Source organism: Chiloscyllium plagiosum, unplaced genomic scaffold (assembly GCF_037043375.1).
Source record: "Chiloscyllium plagiosum isolate Xiang-an unplaced genomic scaffold, Cpla_swu_hap1 HiC_scaffold_27, whole genome shotgun sequence".
Lineage (NCBI taxonomy): Eukaryota > Metazoa > Chordata > Chondrichthyes > Orectolobiformes > Hemiscylliidae > Chiloscyllium > Chiloscyllium plagiosum.
In genome coordinates, this window is record NW_028270165.1 from 45269675 (window position 1) to 45284422 (window position 14748).

Consider the following 14748-nt stretch of genomic DNA (forward strand, 5'->3'; position numbering starts at 1 on the left):
GTCGTATTCCTAGTGTTGTAAAATTGGATCAGACTATGTCGAAAAAGAATCATAGAATTGTAGAGCACAGAAACAAAGCCTTTGGTCCCGACCGACCAGATATCCTAAATTAACCTAGTCTCATTTGCCAGCACTTTGCCCATATCCCTGTAAACCTTCCTGTTCATGTCCCCATCCAGATACCTTTTAAATGTTGTAATTGTATTACTTCCTCTGGCAGCTCATTTAATTTACCACTCTCTGCGTGAAACAAATTGCCCCATTGGACACTTTTAAGTTTTCCCCTCTCACCCTAAACTACTTCTACTACTTCTACTTCTGGACCTCCCCACCCCAGGGGAAATATCTTGTCTATTTACATTATCTATGCCCCTCATGATTTTATAAACCTCTATAAGGTTACCCTCTCAGCCTCCAATACTCCAGGGAAAACAGTCCCAGCCTTTTCAGCCTCTCCCTGTAGCTCCAAACCTAACAACATCCTTATAAGTCGTTTCTGAATCCTTTCAAGTTCCACAACATTCTTCCCACTGAGTGATCCAATAGGCTGTGAACAATCTATTTTTGTTGGGGTGTAAGAGAGGGCATTTCTTGAGGCCAATTAACTTTCACACTGTTTTTCTTTCTAATCCGAAGTCCCTCAAATTTTCCCCCACTTACCCTAAACCTATACCCTCTCTCTCTTAGGACCCCCAACCCCGGGGAAGAGATATACAAAAGTTGAGCAGCCAAACAAATGCAAAAGGGCTAAGAAGTCGAGCCACAGATGGGGAAAAGAAAGTGGCTCCAGCCTTTTTTTCTCCTATTGGCAATTAGACACTTCACATCTGTCAGCAATACCACCTCCCAGGGTCTCCAGCGGCTCTGTGGCAGCAAGCACTGCGCATGCTCCTCGGAGCCAGCAAGAAAACTGCGCCAGCTGCTCGGTGTCCGCGCACGCGGCTCGCGCCCTTCTTTTGATGGACCAATAGGAAGCACTGGAGGACCGGAAGGAGACTGGTCCTCTTGCCAATCAGAGCGCCGCTATTGTCTGAATGCGGAAGTTGGAGCATGAGTTTCGGAAGTTGCTGTTGTTGCTCCTCTCTCTCTGAATAAAGATTGAACTTCACCCTCGATTGCAACCTCCTTCCTCTGTCCAACATCTGTGAGTACGGCACTCTCTTTTCTCACCCTATTTTCCGTTTCTTTTCTAAATTCTGAGCTTCAATTGTTGACTTGCAGCAACTGAAAGGAAATGGGGTGAATCGGGGGTTGGGGGAACAGAGTCTGCACACGTTGGTCCAGGTCTGTGTCTCCATTGGCAAACGCGTTACCACAATGTGATGATTTTGCCTTTGCTGTGGAAGAAAATGCAGAAAAAAAGGTCATTTGTTTAAATGGTTATATATTGGGATGTGGAAAAAGTAGGGGCTACACATGCTGGAGATTAGAGTTGAAAAGTGTGGTGCTGGAAAAGCACAGCATGTCAGGCAGCATCCGAGGAGCAGGAGTGTTGGTGATGTGGACACGAGCCCTTCACCAGGAATGATGTGTGGATGTACAATGGGGTCTCGGCAACTTTCCACACCAGTCACTGCCAGTTGTCAGACAAGTGTAGCAAGCAATCAGCAAGGCGAGTGGTACATTAGCAAGAATTCAGAAGTTGGGATGGCTTTCTGCGATCAGGCAGTCATTGAATATATTCAAGCCTGCGTTCATCTGATTTCTGAACAACAAAGAAGTGGATGGTGATGGGGGAAGGCAAAAATAATGGTTTTAAGACCAGTACAGAACAGTTACAGAGTCATACAGCACAGAAATAGACACTTCAGTCCAGCTAATCTATGCTGGCTGTATTCATAAACTAAACTAGTCCCACGTAGTTTGGCTCATATCACTTTGAACCTTTCCTACTCATGTACTTATCCAAATGTCTTTTAAATGTTATTACTGTACCTATATCCACCACTTCCTCAGGACATTGATTCCACACACAAACCACTCTCTTTCAAAAAAAGGTGTTCCTCATATCTTTTTTTAAATCTTTCTCCTCTCTCCTTAAAAGTTTGCTCCCTAATCTTGAAACCCCCACCAGAAGCCAACAGCACCAGCCACTCACCTCATTGACACCCCTCTTGGTTTTATAAATTTCATAGGTAACCTCTCAACTTCCTGTCCCTCAGTGGAAAAATGTCCCAGCCTATCCACCTAGATGTAGGCATATTCATATCCAGTTATGATCTGTTCAGTGCTGCTGCATGCTCAAAAGACCAAATAGCCTACTCCTGCTCCCAATTCTCTCTCACTCTGCGTCCAAGACAGCAAGAGACCATAAGACACAGGAGCAGAAAGTAGGCTATTCAGCCCATCAGGTCTGCTCATACCACACAATTGTGGCTGATATGCTTCTCAACCCCATTCTCCCACTTCCTCCCCATAACCCTTGATACTCAAGAACTTATCTATCTCAGTCTTAAATATCCCCAGTGACTTGGCCTCCACAGCCTCATGTGGCAGTGAATTCCATGGATTCACCACTCTCAGGCTGCAAAGTTTCTCCTTATCTCCCTTCTAAAAGGTCTTCCCTTTTCTAGTCTCTTTCAGGTCTTGGTCTCGCCCAGCAATGGAAACATCTTCCCAACGCCCACTTTGTTTAGGCCTTTCAATGTTCTATATGTTTCAATTGTATCTCCCCGAGTGAGAGTGTGGGCCTGTTATGGACTAAGCCAGACCACTCAAAACATTCTTAAGCAGGCAGTCCCAGACCATAACTTTGTAATTTGATTTGGTAAGTGTACAGTGAAAATTATCTGGAGTAAGTTAGCTCAGTTGACTACTAGATTTTAAAACAGACAAAAATTTATTCTCAAAACTACACAATGAAACACAAAGATCAGAATAAAGTACCCCTACAACACTCAGCCTATCCAACGAGACTCAGTTATGCTGTTCTGAATATACACAACAGTCCCAATAAGCCAACTCCCTTTGAAAACCAGTATAAATGGAACACATGTTTATAGGTTGAAATTGAGAGAGAGAGAGAGAGAGAGTTTCCACACAGCTCCCTGTTGAACTTGCAGCCAGTTCAAGACTGAACTAAAACTGCTCAGCTCACTCCCCTTTCTTTATACAAGTCACTTCTAAAACATGACCAATTTGGCCTGAAGTCACATCTGTTTACATATAAACAAAAGGCCTCTCAAAAAGACCTGCGCAACTTTGGGCTGTGGGAGGAAACAGGAGCACTCGGTGGAAACCCACTCAGACCCGGGTAGAATGTGCAAACTCCACACAGAATCAAACCCAGGTCCCTGTTGCTGTGAGGTAGCAGTACTAACCACTGAGCCACCATGCTACCCCCAAATGTTTGTTCATTAGGAAGTAAACCAGAAATAGAGATTTCCCAGGATTCTTATAGAATGAGCTGCCTACTTGAGGGATACTCTCTCCTTTACATCTAACTATTAGTACCCAGCTATGATTTACAACAATATTTACACCAACATAAATAAAGCATTTGTTATCATACAGACATAGAGATATACAGCACGGAAAGAGACTTTTTCTCTCCCTCATGCATGCACACACGTAACTGACAGGAAGTTCTAGGATTTACATATTATTGATACCTGCAACCCATTCTAAACGATGAAAGACTTAATCCAGGTCTGTTCAATATATCATTTCAGTGGCAGGACACTGTAATGTTTTTCCATGAATTCTGTGCCTTATGATCTTATTCTCCACAATCACCTGATGAAGGAGCAGCGCTGTTAACACCAGTCCTTCCAAATCAACCTGTTGGGTGTTTGACTTTTAACTTTGTCCAGGTTAGGTTGGATTGGCCAAGCTAAATTACCCGTAGTGCTCAGGGATGTGCATTAGTCAGGGCAATAGGGGGATGGGTGTAGGTGGGTTACCCTTCGGAGGGTCGGTATGGACTCCTTGGGCCGAGTGGCCTGCTTCCACACTCTGGGAATTCTCTGAAAGGAAGGGATTACCCAATTGCAAACTGCAGGGCTGCGCAGGCGCAGTGCGCGGAGCTGTTGTTGGCCTTTCCCCGCCCCTCGCTTCATCTATGACGTCATAACGCGGAAGTGGCCCTGTCCGTTTCAGAGTGAAACTCCCTCCCTCTGGGCAACTCTTCATCCTGGGAGGGAGTGGGGGTAAAATCTGTTCACTTGGAGCAACTGGAGTGATTCCAGGGAGGGGGCAGACTCTGCAAACTCAGGAATGTGTCTTAATTACCCGGGTGAGGAGGGATGGGATGGGGCTGTTTTCCCTCCCGCGCCAGAGACTTAGGGGTGACCTTATAGACTTCTAGAAAAGCATGAGGGGCATGAATAGTGTAAATATACAAGGGCTTTTCCTTGGGATGGGGGAGTCCAGAACCAGAAGGTAATAGGTTTAAGGTGGGGGGAAGATTTAAAAGGGACCTAAGGGGCAACTTTTTCATGCAGAATGTGATGTGTGTAAGGAATGAGCTGCCAGAGGAAATGGTGGATGCTGGCATCTGGAAGGGTGTTTGAGTAGGAAGGGTCCAGAGGGATATGGGCCAAGTACTGACAAATGGGACTAGATTGATTTTGGGTATCAGGTTGGCACGGAAGAGATTGACCGAAGGGTCTGTTTCTGTGCTGTGTATCTCTATGACTCTGGCTTTCTACTAACATATGTACAGTTTCTCTCTGGTGTCGGTGTTCATGCTTTGATGTCTCCTTTCCCCCCACTTCCCAGGGACGTTAGTGTGAGAACCAAGAAAGAGAGAGCGAGATGGTGCTTTCAATTTTGTGGAATAACTAAAGAAAAGAAAGTAGAAATACTTGTTTTGAATTTCTACCCTGGACTGACACTGATGACTTTTGTAATCTCTTTTTACAGAGTATTTGGCGATCTGAGGACGGAAGTTTCAAAATTAACAGATGAAGGGCTTATGCCTGAAACGTCGACGCTCCTGCTCCTCAGATGCTGTCTGACCAGCTGAGCTTTTCCAGCACTGACTGTCCAGTAACTACAGTCCTCACTTTGTTGTGAATGTCTGACTGCAACAATGTTTGACTGTGATTCTGTGAGAAGGAGCAAAGCTTTTTGGTTCCTGTTTGAGTACATTTTCAGCATCAGTGGGTCTGGGTGAGTGACCCTACTGTTGGCAGCGCACTGAGCGTGGAGCCAGAAACAGTTGTACAGCCTGGAAAGAGGAATTCACGGTGAGGCGGGGCTCTACACGCTGAAGCTTGTGTACAGCTGAAGCTTCGGCCATGGAGAAACCTGAGGAATCCCACCCCGTGGAGAAATCATGGAAGTGTGGCGACTGCGGAAAAGGCTTCCGTGCTCCATCTGCCCTGGAGATTCATTGGCGCAGTCACACCGGAGAGAGGCCATTCACCTGCCCCAGGTGTGGGAAGGCCTTCAGCAATTCCTCCGCCCTACTGAGGCACCGATGGGTCCACACCGGGGAGAGGCCCTTCAGCTGCCACGATTGTGGGAAGGACTTCATCTATTCTTCTGACCTGAAGACCCACAGGCGGGTCCTCACGGGGGAGAGGCCATTCTCCTGCACTGTGTGTGGGAAGGCCTTCAGCACCTCCTCCACCCTACTGACCCACTGGCGGGTCCACACTGGGGAGAGGCCATTCCCTTGTTCCGAGTGCAGGAAGGGATTCACTCAGGAGGGCAAGTTGCGGACGCACCAGCGGGTCCACACTGGGGAGACGCCTTTCAGCTGCCCCGAGTGTGGGAAGGCCTTCAACGATTCCTCTGCCCTGCAGACCCACAAGTGGGTCCACATGCAGGAGAGGCCTTTCCCCTGCACAGAGTGCGGCAAGATCTTCAGCAATTCCTCCTCCCTGCTGAAGCACCAGCGGGTCCACACAGGGGAGAGGCCCTTCAGCTGCCCCGAATGTGGGAAGAGCTTTACCCAGGCGTCGGTCCTGCTGATCCACCAGCGGATCCACACAGGTGAGAAGCCTTTCTGCTGCCCTGAGTGTGGGAAGGGATTCACTCAGATGGGCAACTTGCGCACGCACCAGCGGGTCCACACGGGGGAGAAGCCCTTCATCTGTCCCAAGTGCGGGAATGCCTTCAGCGATTCCTCCACCCTGCTGAAGCACCAGCGGGTCCACACGGGGAAGAGACCATTCCCCTGCCCCGAATGTGGGAAGGCCTTCAGCGATTCCTCTGACCTGCTGAAGCACCAGCGTGTCCACACTGGGGAGAGGCCATTCCCCTGTCCCGAATGTGGGAAGGCCTTCAGCGATTCCTCTGCCCTGGTGAAGCATCGGCGGGTCCACACGGGGGAGAGGCCCTTTAGCTGTCCTGAATGTGGGAAGGGCTTTACCCGGGCAGCCACCCTGCGGAGGCACCAAGGAGTTCACGTGCCATCACAGGGGGATTGAAGGAGCGACTGTCGAATGCCATTGTGGACTGGGCTACCAACCCAGTTCTGGAACTCCCAGGTTTGAATCCCACCGCAGCAGACAGCGGATTTGGAATTCGGTCAGAAATCTGGAGGTCAGAATCTAACAATGAAACCATCGGGCCGGGTGGGGGGGAAGCCCCATTCTGATTCAGTCACGTCCTTTTTAGGGAAGGAAACTGTTGTTGTGGCAAAGAATTCACTCCGTCGTCCCAGCTGCATCCTTTCCCTGGTCTGGCCTACACGTGACTGCAGACCGACAGCAGTGTGGTTGACTCCACCTGCTTCCCCCCACTTCTTTCCCTCCCGGCAGTTGGGCGGGGAGAAACTTACTTGGAGACAGGGTCTGGGTTGAAATCGCTGAGTGAAGCAATACTTCCTCCGGGTTAAGGCTGTGCCAAGGATCCAATTACAAAGGGACAAGTCAGTGGTGACCAATAGTAAAGAAAGTGGTTTGGGGGGGGGTGTGTGCTTTGACCTTGAGCTGTTAAAAAGCGCTACTTTTTCAACACATTTTTGCTGAGGTGATCTGGAGCTGTAACAAAGTTGGGTCACAATAAAGGTAACCTGAACTTACTGCTGGGCTCAGACTTTGAAAGCTTTGAGCTCCAACAGGTTTTTGTTTTAAAGCTGCTCATTTCTTTCAGCCTCCTGCACTAAGTTTCCAATGTCGTATATCAGATGGAGCAGTGAATGAGTATCGTTAGAAATTGTAAATTTTTCAGGAGTGTAGAGTGCGTCGTTTCATCAGCATTATAAAGCTTACTGGCAGCACTAAGGTGTGGGCTGTGTTCACGAGATATGATGTGGAGATACCAGCATTGGACTGGGGTGGATAAAGTTAAAAATCACACAACCAGGTTATAGTCCAACTGGTTTCTTTGGAAGCACTAACTTTCGGAGCGCTGCTCCTTCATCAGATAGCTGTGGAGCAGGATCATAAGACACATATTTTATTGCAAAAATCAGTGTCATGCAACTAATAGGATATATTGAACAAACCTAGAGTGCTGTGAAGCCATTTATCTTTTAGAATGGGTTGCAGGTTTTAGTTCGTTGATATGTAAATCCCAGAACTACTTTTAAGTCATAGTCTTGAGATGACTTAAGGTTTTTTTTTTAAAAAGTGATATCTTAGCTCAGACAATGCATTACAGGTGTAAGCTTCGAGTCTATCCCAGTATCCCAATCTTGAATCAGATTGGTTCTATTTCCAAAATAGGAATTTATAAAATATTACATGGATTGACTGCCTGCAGATTCTGTGCTTTTTGAGCAAAATTGAATGTATCTGCAAATATAATTCTGCCAAATTCACCCCATAGAGTTGTGGGTGTGTGTGCATGAGAGTGTGATTGTGTGCATGTCAGTTTGTGCATGCGAGTGTGCGTAACACTGTGTGAACATTTGGTAGAGTGTGATGGAGTATAAGCCTGAGAGTGTGTTCGGGGGGTGGGGGTGTGTGTACATGTATATGACAGAGAGAGAGCATGTGTATGAGAGAGGTATGAATAAAAGCGAGCAGTTGTGTTTTGCTAAAACAAGGAAGGGCAGGACTTGTACAGTTAATGGTAGGGCCCTGGGTCATGTTGTAAAACAGAGACATTGGGGGAGTTAAGGTACATATTTCTTTGAAAGTTGTATCACTGCTAGACAGGGAGGTTAAGAAGGCATTCAGCAGCATTGCCTCCACTGTTCACACCATTGAGTTGGGATATCTTGTTGAGGTACAGAATGTTGATGAGGCCACTTTCCGGGTACTGAGTACAGCTCTGGGTGACCCTGTAAGAGGAAGAATACTATTAGAGAGGGTTTGGTAAAGATTTACCAGGACTGGAGAGTTTCAGTTGCAAGGAGAGGCTGGGACTTTTTTCACGAGAACACAGGAGGTTGAGGGGTACGCTCACTGAGATTTATAAAATCATGGAGTGGAGGTAAGGTGAATAGAAAGGGTCTTCTTAGTGTAGGGGAGCTCAAAGGTAGGAGGCATTTTTTTTAAGGTGAAAAGAGAGGTGTAAAAGGAACCTGAGGAGCAACGTTTTGACAGAGGGTGGTTTACATGAGGAATGAACTTGCTGAGGAAGTGGGAGATGCAGGGACAGCTACAGCGTTTAAATGACATTTGATGGGTACATGAAAAGAAAGGTTTAGAGGGATATGGGCCAAATACAGGCAAGTGGGACGAGTTCAGTTTGAGAATCCATGGATGATTTGGACCAAAGGGTCTGTTTCTGTGCTGTATATCTCTCTGAATCAGAAGTGATCTTATTGAAACCAGTAGAATTCTGAAAGGGGTTTGAAAGGATAGATGCAGATAAAATGTGCCTTTGTTGGGGAGGGTCACAGAATCCTGACAATGTGAAAGCAGGCCATTCGGCCCATCTATTCCACATTGGCCCTCCATATTGCTACCCATCCATACACACCCCCTTACTCCATATTTTCCATGGCGAATCCATTCCTGAAGAAGGGCATGTGCCCGAAACGTCGAATCTCCTGTTCCCTGGATGCTGCCTGACCTGCTGTGCTGTTCCAGCAATAAAGTTTCAGCCATGGCGAATCCACCCGAACCTGCACATCTCTGGGCACTGTGGGTAATTTAGCACTGCCAATCCACCCTAATCTGTAATTTACCTTCTCAAGAATGTAATTTAAGTACAGAGCTTTTCTAAGAAAAATGTCAGTCTGACTGGACATTGGGACACAAACAGAATTCACACCTCTGTTCAAAAAGCTCTGCATTTCAATGGCATATTTGAGAAGGTAATTAAAACCAAATTCTGGGATTGACATACCAAAGAGCAGAAACCCGTTCTAAAAGATGAAAGATTTAATCTAAAATTGTTTAATGCATCACGTTTCCATAATGCTTGACTCCTTTGACTATAAATTCCGTGACCATGATCTCATTCTCCACAACCACCTGATGAAGGAGCAGTGCTCCAAAAGGTAGTGCTTCCAAACAAATCTGTTGGATTATAACCTGGTGTTGTGCGATTTTTAAATTTGTCCATGGAAACTCATGAGTTGTGGGACTGGTAACAGTTGTCATTTTATGATCTGTTCCAAGTGAAATTTATCCTCTGCTCAGGCACAGGTGAACAGTCTGTTCTTTGACTTTGGGGATGACCAGGCTGGCAGTTATTAAATGCTTATGTTAACCAGCAGAAGCAAACTGTAGATCAGCAATCGTTACTCGATAGCCCTGGTAATCCTGTTGGGTCAACAGAGAGAGAGAGGGAGAGGATGTCACATCTAAAGTGCATATAGAAAAGTTGTTTTGCTTGTTCAGTCAGTTGAGTTGGTTCTGCACTCAGATGAGAGTAGATACTGCATTTAATGGATCATAATTAAACACTATGATGGAACACCTTAATTTCAAGGAACGCTGAAAGGGCAAATTGATCTGTAACCTTGAAGAGAGATGTTCTTCCATTTCTAACCTTGGATAAGCCAACTGAGACATTTTTACTGATAGCTCCATAATCATTTTACTGCTGGATTTTTTGGGAGAAAATTTCTATCCTGGGAAGTCAGGGAAATTTAAAGAAAAGGCTGTTAAAAGCATTTTAACTGTGGCCCCACAAGCTTTCATGGGAGCAGTGCATTTGCCATAAACATTTCAGAGAAATTCTGTCTAACTGTTGGACTGAAAATAGTTTCCCCATTGAGTGTTAAACAGCTATTGAGAACATTGCACATTATAAAGTGCGTTCCTGAGGACCGGAGGAGGATTGAACTTGCCAACGTGAACCACATTTTGCAGAGAGAGGAAATTTCTCAGGATCGAAGAGGTTGATAGAAGTCAACAATTGTCAAATTATTTCATGAAAAGTACAGCTGGTATGGGGAGATGACTGGGGATCACAGAAGAGGAGTATCTGTAATGAGCACATAGAAACAAACCCTTCAGTCCAGGCCAACCAGATATCCTAAAGTAATCTAGTGACCCATTTGCCAGCATTTGGCCCATATCCCTCTGATTCCTTCCTTATTCATGTCCCCATCCAGATGCATTTTTTTTTCTTCGGAGAATACTTGGGTGAGAGCCAAGATATTGCTATTGCTCATCCTTTCCCTTCGTGCTAATTGTAGCTGGAGAAGCCTGAAATCTGAAAAGGATTTCCTGAAAAAAACATTGATTGAAGGTTGGGCTCAGTGATGGATTTTCTAAAGCTTTGCTGTTGTAGTTTTCAATTTGCCAAAAAAAACTTTCAGTCATTGTTGTCCAAGACAAAGTAGATATTCATTTAAGATATAATTGAGATATATATGTTCTTCACAATGGTTTTCCTTCATTACCAGTGATTGTCTGTCATTGGTACATTGAGGATGATCTTTTTGTGATTCAACAGATATGATTTGAATTGAATTCTGTAAGATGGTTTTGTATTTTATTTAACTTTGTGTTAAAGATTTCCTTTTCATGACTTTATTAAAAGATCTTAATGTAATATAATGAAGCAGCTAATTTATTCTGAAATTATTTTAATTAGTTGGTCAATTGCCGAATAATAGCTGCATAACTGTTGTAGATATTAACACCCAGGAAAGCTATTTTGTTTAATATATTTGTAAAGATCTTATCAAAACTATAAAATTGTTTTTCATAGGAAATAAAATTTGCAATGTTTTATTAAATGGTTGAAAGTAACTTTGCACTTAATTGCTCTGTTTGGGATTAAACATTGTGACTTTGAAAGATTATTTTTATCAGAGTTTATGGTGAGTGTATTAACAAACGAATGTTGCCATTTGCTCTTGAATTACCTCAAACTCAATTTGAAATTCTTGAATGAGTTGAATAAGGGGTACAAAGTGAATATTTATTGCACTTTGCTGAAATTCTCTGCACTGTCAATGTATTTGATTAAACAAGATATGTAACTCTCCTGATAACTTTGTATTTCTTTGATATTTTATTTGTCAGTGCTAGTGCCCAAACATCCTAAATAAAAACGTTTTGGCATTTGGTGAAGTTGTGAATTTTCAGTCTGTTTCACAATTAAAGACACAACCAATCTAAAGACTAAATACATATAACAACGTCAAAGAGATTGTGATAATAGAAAGTCAACATGTAGAATTGCCAATGAAACATAAACCGTGGCTGCTCTGAATTTGGTACAGACTGAATATCAATTGAAATGATCAGAATTAGTAGACATGATGGCACTGTGCACAAACTGTGTGTAGTGTGAGTTCAGAATTTTTCTGATCACTTAATTCTGACACATGCAGTGATGGCAGCACCCTAATCTGTTTTATTTGTTCATGGACTGTGAGCATCACTGGCAAAGCCAGTATTTTTCATCATCCCTTATTTTCCTTAAATATTGGGTGAGGACAAGATGAGGTTGAGTTGCAAGGTCTACTGGCTTACCCTGTCCCCGACAAAACAGAGACTTTGGCAGGAGAATAAAAATTGGAAGTTTACTTAAATATTGATGCTCTAATTTATCTCTCTCAAAAGGCAATTGTTTGGTCCATCAAATTTGTAATGGATCTTTTATAGAGTCATAGAGATGTACAGCACAGTATTCTTCCAGTAACAGAGTGACCAGAAGTGTACTCAGTACTCTAGAAGTGGCCTCACCAACATCCTGTACAACCTCAACATGATGTGCCAACTCCTATACGCAGTGGGGGGAACAATAAATGCCCCACTCTTAACCACTCTGTCCACCAATGATGCAACTTTCAAAGAACTATGTATCTGAATGCCCCTCCACCTCAATGTTTCTCTGTTTCACAACATGATCCAGGGCCCTACCATGAACTGTACAAGTCCTGCCCTTCCTTGTTTTAGGAAAATGCAAGCCGTCACTTTTATTCATACCTCTCAGCTAACCGATGAAGGAGCAGTGTTCCGAAAGCAAGTGCTTCCAAATAAACCTGTTGGATTATAACCTGGTGTTGTGTGAATTATAATTTTGTACACCCCAGTCCAATACCAGCTACTCCACATTGTTTCTAGTGAATACAGCCCACATCGCTCAGTGCTGCCAGTAAACTTTACAATGCTGATGTAACAACACATTACCTGCAGTCCTGAAAAGTTTACAATTTCTAACAATACTAGCTCCTCATTCACTGCTCCATCTGATACACGACATTGGAAACTTCGTGCTGAAGGCTAAAAGAAATGAGCAGCTTTAAACCAAAAACCTCTTGGAGCTCAAAGCTTTTAATGAGAGCTTGAGCCCGGCGGTAAGTTCGGGTAACCTTTATTGTGACAACTTTGTTACAGCTTCAGATTCCCCCCAGTAAAAAGGCATGGAAAACGTAGCTGCTTTTTAAACAACTCTCGGTCAAAGCGCGCAAACACCATCCCACCTCACTTCCTTTGCTATTGGTAACCACCAAGTTGTCCCTTTGTAATTGGATCCTTGGTACAACCTTAATCCAGAGGAAGTGTTGCCTCAGTCAGCAATTTAAACCCAGACCCTGTCTCCATGTAAGATTCTCCCAGCCCATCTGCTGGGGGAGGGTGGTTGGAGAGTTGGGGCAGTAGAGAGTCAACAAGACTGCTGTGGTTTTGGAGTTACCTGTTGGTGAGACCAGGTAAAGGATACAGCTAGGGTGGAACAAGCAGATATCCACAGAGCTGCTTTTGAGGCGATGAGCCAAGAGTTTGGAAATGAGACTAGAACAGTGAGGGGCTTTAAATCGTGATCGAAATGAAGCAGGCACCTGAGGATTAATGTGTTTTATTTCCCAATGCAAGATACTGCTTCACAAAGTTGGGACAATGGAAGGAAGCAGTGATGGTGATTATCTTTGGCTGTTCACCTTGTGTATAACGTCAGAACTCTGCAGCATGGGGGGCGCAATGGATGACGCATCTGACTCCAGCTACCTGTTTGAAATGCAGCTCACAGCTTCTTCACACACCCCAATTATTCTTTCTCATTGTCCTGAAGCCGGCACACGGTTTGAATTCCTGATCTGCAGGAACGAGACTCTTTTCACTGTCTCGCGTCAGTAAATGTCCCTGAGAACATCAGAGTCACGTCACAGCGCTGTCAGAGGAGGGGAAGCTGAAATAGGCTGACAAGCCCAATACTCACCTTTCCTGTTGGAAACATTCCATGAGAAATATTAGGCCTCCAGTTGTGGCCGAACATTTACGTTGCTGCCTTAGACACCCTGTGGGGTTCCCCCGCCCAGGGTGGTAACCTGCTGACGATGCTTTCTTCGCTGGCGATTTTAAATGACTTCCTGTTGGTTGCATTATCGCTCAAACTTCACAAAACCCGTCTCAATAAAGCCACGTTTTCTCATTGCCATGCAGGAAACTCGTGTTCTGAACAAAAACCATAGCACACTCAAAACGTCAGCTCTGTTTACTTTTCCACAGATGCTGCTCGACCCGTTGGCTTTCTGCAGTATTCGCTGTGTTTGTTCTACACAAATGCTGCTTCCCATTAAAAAAACTTCAATCCCTGTCCTCTGGTAACTGACCCTAGTCAGTGGCAGTAGGTTCTTCTGATCATTAACCTGCCCATTCCCACCACTTTTTCTCCCATCATTACCAACAGCCCCTGGACATCTCCAGTTAACCTTCTTTGCTCCAAAGAGAACATTCCCAAAATGGAAATATCTCATGCCTGGACATGATGCAAGTGTTACAATCGGGAAGAGATTTTGGCAAAATATTGTCAGTTAGCAGGTGGAAAAATGTTCATGAAGTAAAACAGAAATCCCAGTCTCCAGCTTTGTGAATCTTTAGAAACTCTTTGGGAAATGGAATTAGAGGAGAATGAAGGAATGAACTGTCCGACTGAGCAGAGACAGTCCAGACACCATCCCCTTTTTAAGAGGCCGGGAGATTGACTCTATTATTCTCGGGACATGAACTGATCTGAGACATTGATAAAATTCTCGTTCCTGCACATCAGGAATTCAAACGCCTTCTCGGCTCCGGGTCACTGTGAAAAGTCGGGAACAGGCAAGACACGGAAAGGCTCAAAGGGCGGTGGCCCCGGTGTCGGAGGGCGAGTTCCTAGTTCCATTGGAGAGGACAATGTTCATGCTGGGCACGACAGACAGAATTATGCATTGACGAACAGCCTCCTCTAACAGACTGTGCAAGCTGTGCGTTTGCGTATCTCTTTCTCGCAACTGGTCAGCCCGTTCGGCTGTTAACCGGAAGGTTGGTGGCTCGAGACCACCCAGGGACGGAGTGTTTGTTCTTCTCGCTCCTACCGCTTTCTTGGCTGCGAAGGTGTCAGTTTTTAATGGTGTCAGGAAAATGTTTCCCAAACGGAAATCTTCTCCACTGAGGAAGCACAAAGGGGTTTCTGAATTGATTGAATTTCTAACGTAAAGGACTACGAATGCTGAGAATC

The 14748-nt window shown here is 44.7% G+C and overlaps 1 protein-coding gene across 2 annotated transcripts; it reads left to right on the top strand.

Annotated features, from left to right (window-relative positions):
• Window positions 1–1063: 1063 nt before the first annotated feature.
• On the top strand, window positions 1064–10594 carry LOC148143856 (uncharacterized). 2 transcript variants are annotated; one of them, XM_087974513.1, is made up of 2 exons: window positions 1064–1144; window positions 4864–10594. In XM_087974513.1, the coding sequence occupies exon 2, from the start codon at window positions 5241–5243 to the stop codon at window positions 6375–6377; it is 1137 nt and encodes a 378-aa protein (XP_087830639.1). In that variant the 5' UTR covers window positions 1064–1144; window positions 4864–5240; the 3' UTR covers window positions 6378–10594. The 2 variants fall into 2 exon arrangements, with proteins under 2 accessions (XP_087830639.1, XP_087830640.1); XM_087974514.1 differs by lacking the exon at window positions 1064–1144 and adding an exon at window positions 4127–4234.
• The last annotated feature ends 4154 nt before the right edge of the window (window positions 10595–14748 follow it).

Excerpts from the sequence above, each read along its gene's own strand:
- LOC148143856 (XM_087974513.1), top strand. The coding sequence starts at position 5,241 with ATGGAGAAACCTGAGGAATCCCACCCCGTGGAGAAATCATGGAAGTGT.